The sequence below is a fragment of the Equus przewalskii genome, chromosome 9, assembly GCF_037783145.1.
Source record: "Equus przewalskii isolate Varuska chromosome 9, EquPr2, whole genome shotgun sequence".
NCBI classification, from domain to species: Eukaryota; Metazoa; Chordata; class Mammalia; order Perissodactyla; family Equidae; genus Equus; species Equus przewalskii.
The window spans coordinates 10,768,303-10,786,118 of record NC_091839.1 but is presented as its reverse complement, the minus strand read 5'-3'; the positions used below and the strand labels follow the sequence as shown (position 1 = coordinate 10,786,118).

General features: G+C 59.2%; 1 protein-coding gene across 1 annotated transcript; it reads right to left on the bottom strand.

The window, feature by feature from the left end:
- Positions 1-7: 7 nt before the first annotated feature.
- Positions 8-15,848, bottom strand: MAP3K10 (mitogen-activated protein kinase kinase kinase 10). Its single transcript, XM_070557762.1, has 10 exons — positions 14,761-15,848; positions 10,343-10,523; positions 7,345-7,493; positions 6,708-6,883; positions 5,839-6,085; positions 4,195-4,311; positions 2,507-2,681; positions 2,309-2,421; positions 1,356-1,988; positions 8-597 (listed from the first exon to the last, which is right to left on the bottom strand). Exons 1-10 carry the CDS (start codon positions 15,440-15,442, stop codon positions 275-277), a joined length of 2,796 nt encoding a protein of 931 aa, XP_070413863.1. The 5' UTR covers positions 15,443-15,848; the 3' UTR covers positions 8-274.
- Positions 15,849-17,816: the final 1,968 nt, after the last annotated feature.

Here is a 17,816-nt window from a genome sequence, read left to right as displayed (position 1 = left end):
GGCGCGGTAGGGGGCAGGGGCTACCTTTAATGCTGCATTTGTGCCAAATCCCCCGCGATGCCCTGTCCCTGAGTGTCCCGGCCCCCCTCCCCCCGCTGCAGGGCGGGCGCAGGGCCCCACCCCCTGGGGTACAAAGGAATAAATTAAGTGTCCCCCCTCCCCCCTTCCCCAATAAATAGAGCGGGTATCCTGCCCAGGGCCTCCCGCCTGGGCCTGGCAGGCCGCGGCGGGGCCTGGGGCGCTACATTCAAGGCTGCCCCGGCGGGCGGTGGCCTCAGCGGGAGCCCTGGGCCTCGCACAGGGGCACGGTGCTGTCCTGGCTCTGCCCCTCCATGTCCATGTCAAGCAGCGTGGGCTGCACGCTGGGGGGCCCGGGGCTCTCCGGACTGTCCGGCCTGCTGGGAGGCGAGATGCTGAGTGTCTGGCCAAAGGAGACCAGTTTCCAGGGGTCCAGGCGGGGGCGGCTGGCGGCAGGCCGGGGTCTCGGGGCGAAGGTCAGGGTGGTGGGGCGGCCAGGGAACTCGGGGGGCCGGCGGCGGGTTGGGAACAGGGCCTGGGGGTCGGGCAGGCGAGGAAAGTCCAGGGGGTCTCGAGGGCCTGGTAAGAGAGGATCAGACGAGATGAGGGGGGCAGATGGGGGGGGGGCGTGCAGAAGGCGGCATTAAAAGCCAGGAGAGGACAGGGAAACTGGAATTTCTGACTTCTCTCGAAAAGCCTCCAGATCTTGCTGGGTCCACTTTCTGGCAGGGGTTGCACCTGCGCCTAGGCCCTGATCACTGCTGACTGCCACTCATCTGGGGGCGACCCTCCAGGGCCTGCTTCCCTTTGGACGCTCTAGACAAAGCCCCCATCCCTCCCTCTCCTCGGCTGGCTGGGTTCCTGCAGACCACCCGGCGGAGAGACCTTAGACATGACACCCTCTGAACGGGGACAAGAGCACGTCACCACCCGGCTGAGGATTAAGTAAAATAGCAACAGTGAATGCAGAACACTTAGCACGGTGCCTGCCTCATGGGAAGTCCTTAACGCCTGTCTGTCCCACCATCTTTGTCACGTTAGTCAACATATAGACAGCAGCCCCAGCACAGGGCTGTTCGCTATAGTTACCACTGTCGCCGTTAACATCACCTGCCTGGCCCCGTGGGCATTAGAGTCTGGCACCATCCCCCCCCCCCCCCCCACCACCCTGTGTTTCAGTCACCCAGGGACCCTCAGCAGGGAGGGCCATGGGGACACAGACCCCTTCTCCCCACGCTAAGCAGGAGGAGGCCGCTGCTGGGCTGGGACATCGGACCCTGGCGGGGGCAGGGGGCAGGGCCGCTCTCCGCGCCCCGGGCGCGCGGCGCCTCACTCACCAGGGCCGGGGCCCGCGGGCTCGGGCGACCCCCGCTGCCCCAGCGCCCCGTCCGACGGCGTCCGCCTGTGCCCGCGGCTCACGGCGCGCGCGGCCGTGACGTGGGTGGGTGTGAGCGACTGGCGGGGGTCCTTCTTGAAGCTCTCCAACTCCAGGTCCACCAGGGGGTTGGGGCTGGGCGCGGGCGGGGAGGGCGGCGGGGAGGGCGCGGCCGGCGCGGCCTCGTCGCTGTCGGAGCGCAGCAGCGAGCGCGTGGAGTTGCAGTCGGACACGGACGACAGCGACACGAGGGTGGCCGAGGGCGCCAGGCCCGGGCCGGGGTCGTCGCGGCGGCCCGGGGAGCGGGCGGGCGGGCCGCGGCCGGCGCGGGCGAAGAAGAGCCCGTCGAGCCAGCGCCGCTGCTCCTCGCCGTCGGCGGCGCGCGCCTCGGCCAGGTCGGCACCCAGGCCCACGGCGCCCAGCAGCGAGGCGCAGCCCAGCAGGGCCAGCTCGCAGCGCCGCCGGCCGCCGGGCGCGGGTCGCGCGGGGGGCGGCCCCGGGGAGCGCTCGGCCGGCAGCGGCGCCGTGAGGTAGGCCGGGGTGCTGTACGGGGAGGGGGGCACGCTGCCGCCGCCCGCCGCCTCCGCGAACTCCTCTGCAACCGGGAGAGGCCGCGCTCGACTCCGGCTGGTCCCGGGCCCCGGGGACCCTCCGACAGCGAGACCGCCGAGTCCCCCCTTGGCGCGGTTCTCGCATCTTCCTCCCCGCAAGGGCCCCTGCCCCTGGGAGTGACCCCGCACCCGGGGGCCTGGCTGTCGCCCTTTCCGGGAATGCCTGCTCCCCGGGGGACCAGCGAAATCCCGCTCCCTCCCCCAACCCTGGGGAAGGGTCCCCCGTTTGTCTCGGGCTCTGCTCCCCTTCGGGCCAGCGGATGTCCCCTCCCCCTCTCCCTTAAAGGGGCCCTCACCGTCTTACCCATCTCATTGAGGCTGGCGAAGCCAGGGGCGATGGGGGTGTGTTTGGGGGATTTGCCCAGGTTGGGGGCGCTCGATGACCACTGTTTGCTCCCTTCCCCCAGGGCCTTCAGCCTGCAGGGGGCACCAGAGATGGGGGGTCGGCGGCCTTCGCTGCGCCACGGGCCTGGGGGCGGGCGCAGGGCGGCCCCGCCGGTACCTCTCCTCTCCTCCAGCCCGCTCCTTCTGCAGGGTGGAGCTGGGCCCCCACGTGCGGCCCTTCTTCTTGCCCCCAACCAGCTCTTCCTTCTTTGGGGGCCCGCTGCGGCCCCATGTCACACTGCCACCACTGCTGCTGCCACTGCTGCCGCCGCCACCACCATCCACGGGGGTCACTGAGCCGAGAGAAGCCACTCGGTTACTGGGTCTTGGCCCCACTGAGCTCCCAGCCTCCCTCTCCCCACTCGGACCCTCCCTCCACCTGGAAGCCCCAGGGATCTTGGGTTCTAACTCCAGTCCTGAAGGACCCTTCCCTGCTATAAATCCTTCCATAGCTCCCCACCGCTGTCAGGACAATGGCCCAGCTCCTCACCCTGGCATTCAAGGCCCTTCATATGCATTCCCTGCCCACTTCCTCAGCCTCATCTCCCATCGCTCCCCACGGCCTCAGCCGTCACCCATCCCTTCAGGTTTACTGAGCAGCTGCGAGCGTTTCCATTTTAGCAGGTGAAGAAAGGACCCTACTGGGTGAGCCACCTGTGTGGGGTGTCAGAAGGGGAGCCGTGCTGTGGGAAACAGGGAGCAGGCGAGGGCTGTGGAGTTAGAGAAGGCTCTCCCATGGGAGAGCGAGAAATCTGGCAAAGACCCGAAGGAGGTGAGGGAGGGAGCTAAGTAGACACCAGGGAGAGGAGTTTCAGGTGGAGGGAACAGTGAATGCCAAGGCCCTGGACACGCCCGGAGTGCTCCCAGCCGGCCAGGAGGCTGGTGTGGAGGGAGGACGAGGAGAGAGACGGAGTCAGGATACGCAGGCAGAGGGCCTTAGGGGCCTGGTTGGGACCCATGTCTGCTGGTTCCCAGTGGGGCGCTTCACAACTCCATGCCTTTGCAAAGGTTGTTCCCTTCACCTGGAATTCTGTTCCCTTTCGGTCCTTTTCCTGGCCTGGTTGGTGGCTTGCCCTTCAAAGCTCCAGGTCTGCATAGTTTGTTCCCTGGAAGGTCAGGTGCTCTCTCTCCTGGTCCCACCACGCTTGAATGGACCCTGATACCAGTATTGATGACCTCTGTATGGTTGTTATTTACCTGAACCCTGACGGCTGGACCTCTGCCATGTGGCCCCCACTGTGGCCATCTCCCCATCCAAGGCGCCCCCCAACCCGGGCCAGCCGTCCTCATCTCACTTGTCTATGCTGTCCTAAGACCCTGCTCCTCACAGCTGCCAGAGGGCAAAGGTGAACCCGCTCCGTCACTGCCTCGCCCCAGCCCTCCCCGGCTCCCGTCATGTGACAGTAGAATCCAGATTCCTTTTCCTGCCTCTCCAGAGTTCCTCGACCACAAACCTCCCGCCGCCTCCCATTCACTCTCCTCCAGCCAAGCCGGTGGTTTGGGGCTGATAAACATTCCCACCTCTGGGCCTTTGCCTTGGCTGTTCCTTCCGCCAGGGACACTCTTCCTTCCGATCTCCGCATGTCTCAAAGCCGCAAGCTCAGCTCCTCCCACGGGCCTTCCCGGTGTCCAGCAGCAACTGTTCTTCCTTCTTCCCCTCCCGGTTTTCCTGCCCAGTGCTTCTCCTGCTCACTGACTGGTCTCCCTGTTTCCTGTGGTTCCCCCCGCTTGGTGCAAGGTATGTGCTCAGAGAAGTTTGCTGACTGACTGACTGACTGACTGGTCAGGGCCTCGGGAGATACTCACGGCGAATGGCCCTCAGCCGGGGGATGATGCTGGGGCTCGCGGGGGGGCTGGCCCCGTCGGATCCTTTCCGCTTATCCAGGGTTGGAGAGGCCTGGACAGTGATCTTATGCTCAAAGCCTGCACAAAGGAAGAGACTTTCCTGAGCAAACGGCTCCCTGGCTAACAGAGAGGAGTGCCCCGCAGAGAAGGAATGACAGAAGGGGACCGCCACCATTTGGCCTTCCTTAACGTGGCGGTTCTCCAAGTGTGGTCCGCAGGCCGGCAGTGTCAACATCACGTGGAAACCCCCTGGAAATGCACCCTCTTGGGCCCTCACTGGGTCAGCACCCCTGGGGTGGAGGGGCAGCGATGTACCTGTCACAGGCCCCCTGGGTTCCCCTGAAGCATGCTCGAGTTTGAGAGCAAGGCGCCTAGGGGGTCCCTAATTAACTAGGATGGACGAAGGCCCTAGGCCTGGGTGCCCAGGGAGGCGGCCACTAGCCATCCGTGGCAACTGAGCATTGAGACGTGGCTCGTGTCACCGAGGAACCGGGGAGTCCGACCTTTCTTTATTTCATTGTAACCAATCTAAGTTTGTATTTAAAAACAGAGACTCAGCTCGGTTATTGGAAACACCCAAGCACGCTTAGAACAACTTGGGTACGTGAATCTACGTTTTCAACTGTAAATCTTACAAAACCTAAATACAGGTCAAGTATTTTTGGTGGAATTTCAGTGCCGGGATGGAGATGAGCTGTGCAAATAAAATACACACTGGATTTCAAAGACGTAGTGTGAGCAAAGAAGGTAAAATGTCTCATTCACAATCTTTTTGGGTATTGATTAGGTGTGAAACCATAGCATTTTGGATACATTGGGCTAAATAAAATATATTATTAAAATTATTTTTTTTCCTTTTTTTTTTTTAACGTGGCTACTAGAATATTTAAAATTACACACGTGGCTTGCATTACTTTCCTGTTGGCCGGTGCTGTTCTGGGCACTGCTCTGTGGCTTGTAACATCCCAGAGAGAGAGGCACCCAGTATTCGTGCCTTCTGACACTCCCAGGAAGCAGCCTTTGGGAAAAGAAACTGAACTTGAAACTGATTAAGCCTTGCTGACCCATGTGAAACTTGTTTTTGCAGGTCCCAAATGACTGAAGATCATCAACTTCACACAGTTTACCCTAATCCCAATTTACAGGAAATTGAGAGGACCAAGGGACGTGTTAAGTGATCCCAGGGGGATGCCAGCAGCAACATCCAGGCCGTGGAGATGCAGTTTTTCCATCAATTATTGGCAAGGGGGAAAAGAGGCAGATTAGAAGATATTAAACACATAGTTGGGGGCCAAAACTGTAAAGAAAACTAAGGAAGGGGCTGCCCTAAAAGTCAAGACTGGGGCCGTCCCCAGGGGGTGGGGAGCACAGGGCCTTGTGTCTGGAGGGGCATGTGCAGGGCATCTGGGATGGCCAGAGGATCTCTCGGGGTTCAGGGGGTGATTATGCTAACTTGCTAAGCGGTACCCAGTTTTTTGGTCGTTTTCCATACGTCTGATCTATTTAGCCATAAAAAATTTTAAAAAGTGAAAGGAAGAGAGAAACCCTGGGTGAGGGATGCTCCCGGCAGCCAGTTGGGGGATGCTCAAGGGCCGTGGGCGGTACCGGAGGGCAGGCTGATGTGGCTGCCGCCTTCCCGCAGCTTGAGCAGGCGGCTGCGCTTGAAGTTGCCCCTGCGTTTGCGGACCCGCGGCTTCTCCTGGCTCAGCTGGCACATGAGCAGGTGCAGCTCGCGCTCCACGATGTCCATCTCGCGCTCGGCCAGCTCCTGCTCCCGCCGCCGCAGCTGCTCCTCCTGGAAGCGCTGCTCCTGCGCCGCCCGCAGCAGCTCCTCCTCGCGGCTCCGCAGCTCCTGGAGGAGAGGCGGCGGCTTGCGGGAGGGGCTTCGCTTCTCCGCCCCTGGGGATGGACCCGGGGCTGCTGGCTCTGGTTGGGGCCTGCCCAGGGGCGTCCTGCTGTGGGGCCAAGTGGGGGTACACTCCAACTCACACTTCACCAGCCAAGCTGGGTGCCAGGGCAGGGGACGGGGTTAGCCCAAAGAAAGGGGTGCCTTTTCTTTTTTCCCCCTTTGATTTTAAATTTTTTAACCTCTTTAATTTGGAAAACTTCAAACATGCACAAAAGCAGAGAGAGAATAGTGCACCCCCATGTGCCCATCATCCAACTTCAATAATGATCTATACTTTGCAAATCCTTTGTCCTGTACCCCGTCCTTCTCTCCTCCCTCTCCTTTTTGCTGTAGTATTTTAAAGCCGACCCCAGCCCTCCTGCAGCATCACTTGTAAGTACCACAGTGCAGGGTGCCTTTTTCTTATTAATCCCGTAACAGCAGGCTGGCTTCTCTTGATATGCAGAAAAGGCTCCCTTGGCCCTGCATGGACCCAAAGACCGGGGTGCAGGGGAAGGGACTCTGGCCCCCCAAGGCATCAGAACTCAGGGAGCTTGCTCCCTCCCTCCCCCCGCGCCCCCCTCACCTTCTCCTTGGTGCGGAGGTCATCGAACATGTGCTGGATCTCTAGCTTCCAGTCCTCCTGCAGCGAGTGGAAGGACTCCAGCGGCATCTGGAACAGGGCCGACTGCTCGATGGCCTCCAGCTGCTTCAAGATGCTGCCGAAATCTGGCCGCCCGTGGGGGTCTGGGTCCCAGCATTCTGGGGTGGGTGGGGGACAGCAGTGGGAGTGGCGATGTCAGGGGCCGTGCTCTGGGGCATCAGCCTGCTCGGTAGAAGGCAGGACACAAGGGACTGTGGACAAACAGCTCCCATGGAGCCGAGGGGAGGAATTCAAAGCCAAATTCCTGGCCATCTTTCACTCTGGGAGAGAAACCTGGGGACCAGCTCCCTGACTGGTGGTCCACTCGGGGATCTGGGAGGAATCCCCGGGCCGAGGAACCTAACAGGCTGCCCTCAAGAGCTGGGGGCCTGGCCAGAACAAGGGTCTGGGGGCCATGGAGCCAACTGCAGGGGAGGCTGTTCCTGGTCCGATGGCTCCAGCCCCTTCTCCCTCACTCCTGGGCCCACTGGTAGGGATGGGTGTGAAGGGGTGGGTTCTGGGCCCGAGGGCGCCTGCCACCCCAAGCTGAGCCTACCCTCTCCACGGGGCCCTGGCTCACCCTCCAGTAGGCGGGCAAAGGGCTCGGGGCAGGTGGAGGGGATGGGCAGCGTCAGCTTGTTCATAGCCACGCCATATGCCACGGCCAAGGCGTCGATTTCACGGTAGGGGACCTCCCCTGTCAGCAGCTCCCAGAGCAGCACCCCGAAGCTGCAGGTGGGGGAGAGGAAGGGGTGATGCCGCAGCCCACCCCAGTCCTCACCTGTGCCCCAGCCCTGCCTCCGGTCCCCTGCCTCAGCCAACAGCCAGCCCTGGCTGATGAGGCCACAAGGTCCTGATCTGACCTCCATCAGCCCAATCTCGATAGACGTGGCGGGGCTGCCTCTCTTCCCTCACTCCTGCCTGAACACCCGCAGTGGCCCCCTGTACCCACTGGGCAAATGTGCCCTCCTCAGCCTGACCTCTGATGACCCCGGCAGCCTTGCCTTTGTGCACTCTCAGCCCCCCTGCCAACCCCAGCTTCATCCTGGAGCCACACTGGAGAGTTGAACAAGCCCTGTTCTTCCTTACTTCTGGCTTTTGCACATACTGTTCGCTTTGTTGAGAACACCCTTCCCTTTCTGTAACTGTCCTTTAAATCACAACTCAGGTGTCCCCTCTGCCAGGAAGGCTTCCTTGGTTCCACAGCCTCCAAAGCTGGGTTAGAGGCCCCTACTCCATGGCCCCCCAGAACCCTGGGCACTTACCTCTAAAAACAAGTTAACACTACTTAACATTTATAAAGCACTCACTCCAGGCCAGCACTGTGCGAGGCACTCTCAGTAACCCTCACAACAGCCCTGCAAGGCAGAAGGTATGGGTATGACCTCCATTTTATCTGACGAGCAGCTGCAGGCTCAGAGAGGTTAAGTTACCTGCCTAAGGTCACACAGCTAGTAAGTGGTGGAGCCACACTCGGACTCAGGTCTGCCTGATGCCCATGATAGTGTCCTTAATGGCTCCACAATGCCAGAGTGCACACCACTGTGCCACAATCACCTGCGTGTCCATCTTCTCCAGTGAGCTGTGCTCCCTCTGGAGCCCAATCCCCATTTTGTGCCGTGCCTCGCATGCGGGAGCGCCCTGTGCCCCCACATCCACACATGCACTCCTTCAACACACACTTATGAAATGTCTACTGTGGGCCAGACACTGTCTGGGCACTGGAACTAGAGACGCCCGCCTGCGCTCACACAGCCCAGCCTCCCCTTTTCGCTCAGGGGCAGCACCGCGGAATCGGAGCTGGGCACAGACCACATGAAATAATGTCCCACCCTCCTTTGCAGCTAAGGCTGCCCAGACGGCAATGGTCCTGGCCACTGGGATGTAGGGGTGTGTGTGTCCTGGGCAACTAACTTCCAGAAGGTGTCCTTAAAGGGAAGGGGTGCTCCTTCCGTCTTTTCTCCTTCCTTCTGGTTGGAATGTGGACACGAAAGCTGGTGCTCAAGCAGCCATTTTGGACAATGAAGTGAACTTGGGAATGGAGGCCACACAAGGTGGAAGAAAATAATAGTGGTTTTCAACTGGAGATAGCATGACACCCTCCCCCTGCCCCACCATCCCTGGAAACCTGTGGGGTTGTTTTGATGGTCACAATAGTGCTACTGATGTTAGGTGGCTGGGAACCATGGATACTTAGTGTCCTGAAAAGTACAGGACAGTACCACACAAGGAAGAATTTCCCTGCCCAGTGTCCGTGACACCCCCGGGAAGGAACCCCGACATAGGACCCTGATTCCCTAACACTGGGGGCACCACACCAGCTCTGGGCTTTACACGAGAGCAAACACTTCAGTCTTATTTCTATTTTGGGTTTTCTGTTCTCACTGCTGAAATACGGCTCCGCTAAATGTTTGTGACCGTAAATGAACGTCTGGCGGGACGCCTGTCAGAACATCCCCCCCGGGGGCTGCACTGCTCTAGTTGGGGCTTCCCGGCTGATCGGTCTGCCCAATGGCCACGACTCTGCTGCTCGGTCCATCTGGAGCCTCAGCCGGGGACTGACCCGGGCTTGGCTCCCCCTCCAAAGGCCGCGGGTCCAAGTGTTTCTGCTGCCACCATCAAGTCTCGCTGGCGATGCCAACAGCCTCCTCGCTGCCCTCCCGCACTCACTCCTGTCCTCTCTGACCCAGCACCCAGGGAGCCTCTGCATTGCGAAATCAGATCCCGCCATCCACAAACGCCTCCAAGGGCTCTCCCTGACACCGTCCAGCTCGCTCCTATGTCAGTTCCTGCCGCTCTCCTCCCGGCCTGCTCTGTCCCAGCCCCACGGGCCTTGTAGCTGTTTCTGGAACATGCCGAGCTGGCTCTCACCTCAGTACCTCCTGCGTGGGAAGCTTCGTCCCCCAGACTCTGCTGGCAGGCTCCTGGCAGCCACTGGGAGCTCAGAGTCACAACGGTGCAAGTGCCCCTGCTCAGAAAAGCCTTTCCCAGCGTCGTCCTCCAGCCCGCAGAGGGCTTTCCACCCACCTCCTGGCTCGTAACACTAGCTAATACTTTTTCTGCCACATTGATAAAAATTATTTTACAATTTTCTTAACCTGAAAACAGCTTTTTTTCAGCTTCTTGTGTATTAGTTCATTTATTTACTATCTCTGAGGGGAGAAAACACGTCTGTTTTTATTCACTGCTGTACCCCAGCCCCCAGAGAAAAGGACAGATGCACGGATGGATGGACGGATGGATGGATGGACGAATGAATGAATGGTTGCCTCCAATGGCCTCAATTTCCTATTTGACACGTGGGGGCAGTGGACTGGATGGCGTCTGAGGGGCCTTCAGTGCTGACATCCTATCTCTACACCTCTGAGATTATTACTGGAATCCAGGTCCTCCATGGCCGCCACTTCCGCTAGCAGAACAGACAGCTGCCTTGGGGCCTGGCTGATGGTCTGACCTCACTGGCAGCCCCTGTGCCAGACCCCGATCCCGGCTGCAGTGGGAGACTGTCCCTCCGCCTCTGCCCTCGCCCCCCCCCCGCCCCCATTTCTGGGAGGCCTCCCCGGCCCCACCGTCAGCACCTCCAGACGTCACTGCTTTTGGAGAAGAGGGAGAGACGGATGACCTCCGGAGCCATCCAGGCGTAAGTCCCCGCAGCGCTCATTTTGGTGGTCTTGTGCCACTCGCGGGCGAGGCCAAAGTCCGTAATCTTGAGCACCGTGTCTGCGAGGTTGTGGTTCTCGATGGCCTCCAGGATAAGGACTGTGGGGGGGGAAGAAAGGCGGGTCACCCCAGACCTGCTGGGCTGCAGACCCGGGCGTGCTGGCCCCGGCCTCGGCCGGCATCTCCTACATGTTCTTTGTCCCTCCTCCAGCTGCCCGCTCTGCAGCGGCTCCTTTCCTGGCCTGGCATACCACGAGCCCTCCCAGGCCATCTCACTCCTGCCCCAGGCTCCCAAGAGTGGGTAGGGGGCTTCCCCTGGGTCCCCTCCCCTCCTGACACTCAGCTCTAGGGAGCTCAGAGAAAGGTCAACGGCCAAGGGCTTGGTTATCCATGGTCCAGGCCTTGAATTCCCAACCCCCCCAGACGTGGGATTACAAACCAGGAGCAGAGGGGACGCATGTGGTGTCCCTGGTCTCTGTCACCCGCTGTGGTGTACTCCCTTCCAGGCCCCAATTCTACTCCTTTCCACGTCACACTGTTTGCCACGGGACTTCACGGTTCTTTCCACTAAAGACGCAGAGCACATGTCCCCATCCTTTACTCTGGGCTGACCATAGGACTTGCTTTGGCCAACAGGACGAGGCAGAAGGGAGAGCGCCAGTTCCAAGCCGAGGCCTAAGAGGCCTCATGTGTCTGCCTGCCCTCAGTGCATCTGCCACCACCACGAGAGCACGCCCCGGCGAGCCCGCTGTGCAAGGAAGACAGCAGATCCTGGAGCAAAGCCCCCCAGCTGAGCCCAGCCAAATGAGTTTACCCTCCCGCTGGCCTGCACATGCATGAGCAGTAATAAATGACTGTCGTTTAGAGACCCCAAGTCTTGGGGCTGATTTGTTACACAGCAGTATCGTGACAAAATCTGATATATCACTCAAGCACAGTGAATTGTTCCAACTCACCTGCTGCCTGGGGTCATTGCTAACAACAAGAAGAATCAGGTTCATGTTTATCAGGAGTCCGTTACACGCCAGGCACTGTGTAAGCCCCTTCCATGAGTTAACTAGCAAGCAACCCATTTTATTGACTAGCAAACTGAGGCTCAGAGAGAGGAAGTCACTCGGCCACGATCACACAGCTAGAAAATGTTGGGGCAAAGAGCTGAAGCAGGTCTGTCACCAGAGCCCAATCTCTCAACTACCAGCTTCTGTCAAACAGGGGCCCCAAAGTGTCCAGCGGCCTGCCTGGGTTTGGATCCCAGCTCTGCCCCTTATTAGCTGCATAACCTTGTATCGTTTACTTTATCTTTCTTAACACCTTTAAGATTTCTTCTCTGTTAACTGGAGAGGAGAAGAGTGTTTACCTTATTAGGGTTGTAGTAAAGATTTATTGCCTGAGGCAACAGCAGGCAATTTAAAAACGTTAGCTATTGTTAGCATGGGATGTCGCCATCACTGATCCTTATTTCTCCACCTTCGTTGTGACCATTCTTGGCTACTTCTCCCGTCATAACAACAACAAGGTAATCCTACTACCATGCCCATTCGGCAGATGAAGAAACTAGGGTTAGAGAGATGGGTGCGTTGCCCAAGGTCACACGGTTGGTAAATCTTGTCCATTCTTTTTTTTTAAGATCGGCACCTGAGCTAACATCTATTGCCAATCATTTTTTTTTTCTTCTTCTTCTCCCCAAAGCCCCCCAGGAAATAGTTGTATATTCTAGTTGTGGGTCCTTCTAGTTGTGGCATGTGGGACGCTGCCTCAGCATGGCCTGATGAGAGGTTCTATGTCCCTGTCCAGGATCCGAACTGGCGAAACCCTGGGCCGCCAACACGGAGCGCGTGAACTTAACCACTCGGCCACAGGGCCAGCCCCTTGTCCGTTCCTTGAAGCCTGACTCAAATGCCACCTCCTCATGGAAGGCTTGCGTGACTCTCTAGCTTGTGACTCCACCTTCCAGAAGTCCTCCCTTTTTGGGTCCCCACCTCTCCTGTTTGTGGAGTGACCCTGTGACAGAGGGAACACCCCATGGACTTACACTTTATTTCTGCATCTCCCAAGCTGGGCCTAAATCAATTCCCTTTAAAAATATACATCTGTTCATGTCACCACCTGCTCCAAACCCTCCAATGGTTTCTACTCCATTGAATGAAACACCCCAAGTCCTCACCACAGCCCGCAAGGCCATCATGATCTGGCCCCCGTCTACCTTTCCGACATCATCTCCTTCCTCCTCTGCCTCACTTCTGCTCTTCCAAGCCCTCTGGTCTCCTGACTGTGTCTCTGACAAGGCCCACTCATTCCTGCCCCAGGACCTTTGCTCTGCCGAGCGCTTTGTAAGGCTGGTCTTCTTTGCCCAGTTCTCTGCTCTAATGATGCCTTCCTTGACCATCTGACCCAAAGAGCTCCTCTGCCCCATCCTTAATCTGCTTTCTTTCCTTCAGAGTCTGGGATACTCTGAAATTTTATCCATCCAAATATCAATCGTCTATTTCTGTCCACTAGACTCTAACTTCCGTAACGGGGGAATCTTGCTTCATCCACTCTGTAATCCCAGAGCCTAGGACAGTGCCTAGTACACTGAATTCTGCTTAAGAATTATTGGGTGAATTAACCAATGAATGAGTGACATCAGATGAGGAGCCCCTCGGGGAAGGATGAATGTGGAGGCCGTGTCCTCTGTCTCAGGCATGGAGCAGTCCCATTGCCTGGGCAGCAAGCCTTGGCCAAAAGAGCCCCAGGAACCCTTTGTCCAGGTGGCACCGGCTACAGAAAAACTTGGGGGTGTGGGGGTGTGTCCTTACACCCCACCTGCAGGCTGTGTCTCAGCAGGGTGAGGACGGACTGAGAAGGGGCCGCAGCCTTCAAGAGGAGCATGCCAGCAGTCCCGCCTCCATCCACCCGGCATTTCAGGGGCGTTCGAGCACGAGCATCCACGAAGGCAGGGACCGCCTGTGGCTGTCTTGCTCAATTCCCCAGCCCTGGCACAGGGCTTGGCCCAACTCCGGCACTTGGCAGCTCGCTGGTGGGTGCACAAACGCCAGGTCTGAAAGGTAAGGCATCCCTCTGTTCTAGGGGCTTGCAGTCGGGGGGGCAGAGAAGGATACAGCAACAAACTTACAAAAATAGTGGGATGGCGTCAAACAAATTTCAAGATGTAGAACTGACAGGAATCAGAAACAGATGAGATGGAAAGGGAAAATGCTCCTATTTCATGCGAGGACAGGGAACATGCTGGCCTCCTTCGCGGTGGAGCCCTCTTGCTCAGCACATGACCCGGCCCAGTAAATACCAAATGAAAGAAAGAATAAATAAGCGGCAATGAAAGGGAGCGAGATGCGGCAGAGGAAGGATGGGAGAGCCAAGAAGTTACGATTTCCCCCTGCTCTATCCTTTAAGGCCCAGGACAGGGTCTGGCACACAACAGGAGCTCCAGAAATATCTGGAGAATGAAGGAAATCTCTCGTTTGTGAGTACCAGAAGGGCCGACACCACAGCTGTCTCGGTCCCTGTTGGGCTCCCACTTAACAGGTGTTCAATTAATATTTGCCATCATCCTGAGAAGCTCCTTGATCTAGATGTGGGTCCTGGGGACCTTCCTGTCCACCTGGCCCCAGGCCCCACTCAACCAACCAATCATCTCTTGAGAACCTGTGACAGGCCAGCCAGCCTGCAAGCTTTCCCGTAAGCCACATCTCTTTTCCTCCTGCCTCATCTTGTCCACTTTGCCTTGGCCAGCTGGGAGGAGGCCTAGGATGACTCCAGGAAGTAGTTCTCAACAGGGGGCAATTTTGCCCCCCAGGGGACCTTTGGCAATGTCTGGAGACATTTTTGGTTGCCATAACTGGTGGTGGCAGGCGGGGTATGCTAATGGCATCTAGTGGCTAGAGGCCAAGGATGCTGCTAAACCACCTACAATGCACAGGACAGTCCCCTACAATCATCTGGCCCCAAATGTCAACAGCGCCCAGGTTGAGAAACCCCGGCTCTGGGCTAGGGTCTTTCTGTCCCTGCCTGGTGGACTCTGGCATCATGGTTGGACAGTGAGCGCCATGAGGACCGGCTCTGCATCTGTCCTGTTCTCAGCAGGAGACGCAGGGCCCATCACAGTGTCACAGTGTTCATGGATAATTCTTTACGGAGCTACTGTGACTCTGCAGCCTGGAGGGCAAGTAGTCCTTCAACCTTTCTGAGCCTCCGTTTTTCCACCCGGCCCTGAAGACATACTGCTGCCCCTTCTCATCCCAGGCAGCGTCTTCAGGTGTCCCCTTTTCCCACCACCTAGGCTTGGCCTCACAAGGTTCTGCAGAAGCAAGTTTTTTGGGGGGAGGACACCACTTACTGTTGATGGACTTGAGGTCCCGGTGGATGATGGGCACAGGGGCATCATTGTGTAGGTAGTTCATGCCCCGGGCCACCTGCACGGCCCAGTTGACCAGCACGTGAGGGGGCACCCGGCGACCCGCCAGCACCCTGCTCAGCGCGCCCCCCCTGGCATACTCCATCACCAGGCAGAGGTGTGGGGGGCTGAGGCAGGCGCCTCTGAGGGCAATGATGTTGGGGTGCTGCAGGGCTCCGAAGAGCCGGGCCTCCTGGCGCACCTGCTCTGCTGTCAATGCCGGGTCCCGCTCAGGGTCCAGCCGGGCGGCCTTGACGGCCACCTCCTCGCCACGCCACAGGGCCCGATAGACCTTGCCGAAGCCCCCTACCCCGATGATCTCCTCGAGCTGCAGCTCGTGGAAGGGGATCTCCTGGGGCAGCTGCAGGCCCGCGGGCGCGGCGGGGGGGCCGGGGGTCACGTAGTTGCTGGGGAAGACGCCCACGCGGCCGCTGGGTAGCCGCCCGGTCCACCAGCCTTCGTCGCCGGACACGGCCCAGTCCTGGGAAAGCACCTGGACGCGGTCGCCCCTCCGCAGGGTCAGCTCCTCGTCGCCCGCCGCCTCGTAGTCGAACACAGCGGTCCAGACGGGCCCCGCGGGGGTCGCGCCCCACTCCTTGGCCGCCCCCCCCACCTCCTCCTCCATGGGGGAGGGGCCGGGGGCTGCGGGAGGCCGCTTCACACAGGCTGCCCGCGGGATGCAGAGGGCGGGCCCCGGCGGCCAGGATCGGGGGAAGTCCCTGCGGGTTCTGGGGGGCTCCTGGGGGCCATAGCTGGGGGGCCCTCCGCAGGAGCGAGAAAAAGCCTCCTTAAAAGGGCAGGGTCGTCCCCTCTGATTCAGCTGTCCAGGCGGGGCCGGGTGGGGGTAGGGCGACGGGTTCACCGATCGCCCCCAAATGTCAGGGCGCTAAGAGGGCCTGGACGCGCGGCTCCCGAATTCCTGCCGGGGCCCGCCGGTGGGGGACGAGGGCGAGGGAAGCAGGCAGCCCCCTTCCCCGCGCCTCTCACCCCGCGCAGCTCCACCGGCGGCCCCCGGCTCCGCATCCCGGGCCACGACCGCCGGGCGGGGCGGGGGTGGCGGGGTCCGGGGGGCGCCCGCCCCAGGACGGGGTGGCGCACCCCTCGGCCTCCTCACGCGCGGGGCGGCCGGGCGACCCCCATCTTCAGCACCGGCCTCCCGGTCGGCCCCAGCCCCTGCCCCCGCCCGCACCGCTTCCCGGGGCCGCCGGCGATGCCTGAGTGACGTGCTCGCCGCCGCCGCCGCGGTGCCGCCTGGGAGTTGTAGTCTCCGGCTGTGAGGCCTTGAGGCCGGTCCCCAGTCTCCCAGCCCCCAGAGCCCCGCTGCCAGCCTCGGGCCACAGTGGGACCCCGCAGGGCCGAAGGAGTCCTCCAGGGGTGATAAGACTGGCCTCGGACCCTCCCTGGGGTCCGGTGGGCAGGATCCTGGAGGAGGGTAGGAGGGGGCCAAGCGTCCCTCGCAGACCCTGTGGGGGCTGCGGCCCAAGGTGGGCTTGACCGTAAGGGACGCGTTTCACAAAGCGAGGAGTAGGAACTGCGAGAACGATGGTTACTGCCCCGAGCATCTAATGCGGCCGGACGAGGTCTCCGCGGCGGGCCGGTCTCTCGGGGTCCGGACCTGAGGTGCACGCCGGGAAATGTAGTCCGCTCTCGGACCAGCGCTGCGGGAGGCAGTTCCCAAACTGCGGGCTTCGGGGAGCCGGCTGGTGGCTCCAGCAAGCTAGGGGCTTGGGCTGATGGCGAGGCCTCTGCCGGGAGGACGGGGCTGGGAGGATGTGTTTCCTGTCCCTGGGGAAATCACAGCCTCGTCTGCTTTCCCCACCAGCCCATGGTACCCTCAAGAATCTGCCACCTCCCCCCATAATAGGAACTTCAATTTACTGGAGTTTAATGTACGTCGTGTGCTAAGCGCTTTGCACACATGGAATCATTGAATCCTCACAAAGCCCCCATTTTACAGATGACTGCACAGAGAAGTCAAGTCACTGTCCAAGGTCGAATTATAAATGCAAAGCAAGAATCAAGGACAGATTTTTTTTTTAAAAGATTGGCACCTGAGCTAACATCTGTTGCCAGTCTTCTTTTCTTCTTCTCCTCCCCGAAGCCCCCCAGTACATAGTTGTATATTCTAGTTGTAGGTCCTTCTGGTTGTGCTATGTGGGACCCTGCCTCCGCGTGGCCTGAAGAGGGGTGTGCTAGGTCGGTGCCCAGGATCCGAACCTGGGAAACCCAGGCCCACTGAAGCAGAGCGCAGGAACTTAACTACTTGGCTACTGGGCCGGCCCCCCAAAAACACATTTTTAAATTAACAAAAACAACAACCCTGATTTTTTAAACCACTGCCTCCCCATTTAAAGAATGAGGAAACTGAGTCCTGTGGAGGTTTGGTGACTTGCTCAAGATCCGGAGGCTTGTAAGCAGCAAAATTCTGGGTCTTTTTGCTTGGCCTCTCCTGTGTGGTCTGGGAGTCTGCAAGGAGCAGAAAAGAGGGGAGCTGTGATGGGCTCGGGCGGCCCAAACTCCAGAGAACTGCCACACAGGCTCCTGGGAAGTTGTTCCACTCCGCGGGGAGGTGGGTGCCTGGTCTCCTGGCTGCCCCTCAGGGAAACTCAGGAGCTACGAAGACCGCTTGGCGGAAGAGAGAGGCCCCGCTTCATCGTGAGGATGGGCGTTTATGCTATAACCTGATATATGCGTTCCTGAAAACAAAAAACGAGAGTTCTCTAAAACAGTGAGCTAAAAATAACAAGCCTTTATGGGAAAAGTAGAATTAGGGACAGATTGCTCTAAATGTGGGCAAAATCAGAGCGTTACAAAACCAATAACGATTCTAATAGAAATACTAACACGGTTAAATGTGCCCGGGCATTGCGCTCAGCAAGTCTTCAGTGACTTCTTTGTCGTCTTAAAGGCTGGGACTTGTGCTTCCTCCTTCAAGATGCCGGTCTGGAGCTAATAACTTTGAATGGAGACCGTTTTCATCAAAATTAAAAATCTGACCC

Coding starts and splice junctions, on each gene's coding strand:
- MAP3K10 (XM_070557762.1), bottom strand. CDS start 15,442: ATGGAGGAGGAGGTGGGGGGGGCGGCCAAGGAGTGGGGCGCGACCCCC. Junction 7,494..10,342: donor AAAAGCAGTGACGTCTGGAG/GTGCTGACGGTG, acceptor CCCCACCTGCAG/CTTCGGGGTGCTGCTCTGGG. Junction 2,682..4,194: donor CCGGCTGAGGGCCATTCGCC/GTGAGTATCTCC, acceptor CTCTCGGCTCAG/TGACCCCCGTGGATGGTGGT.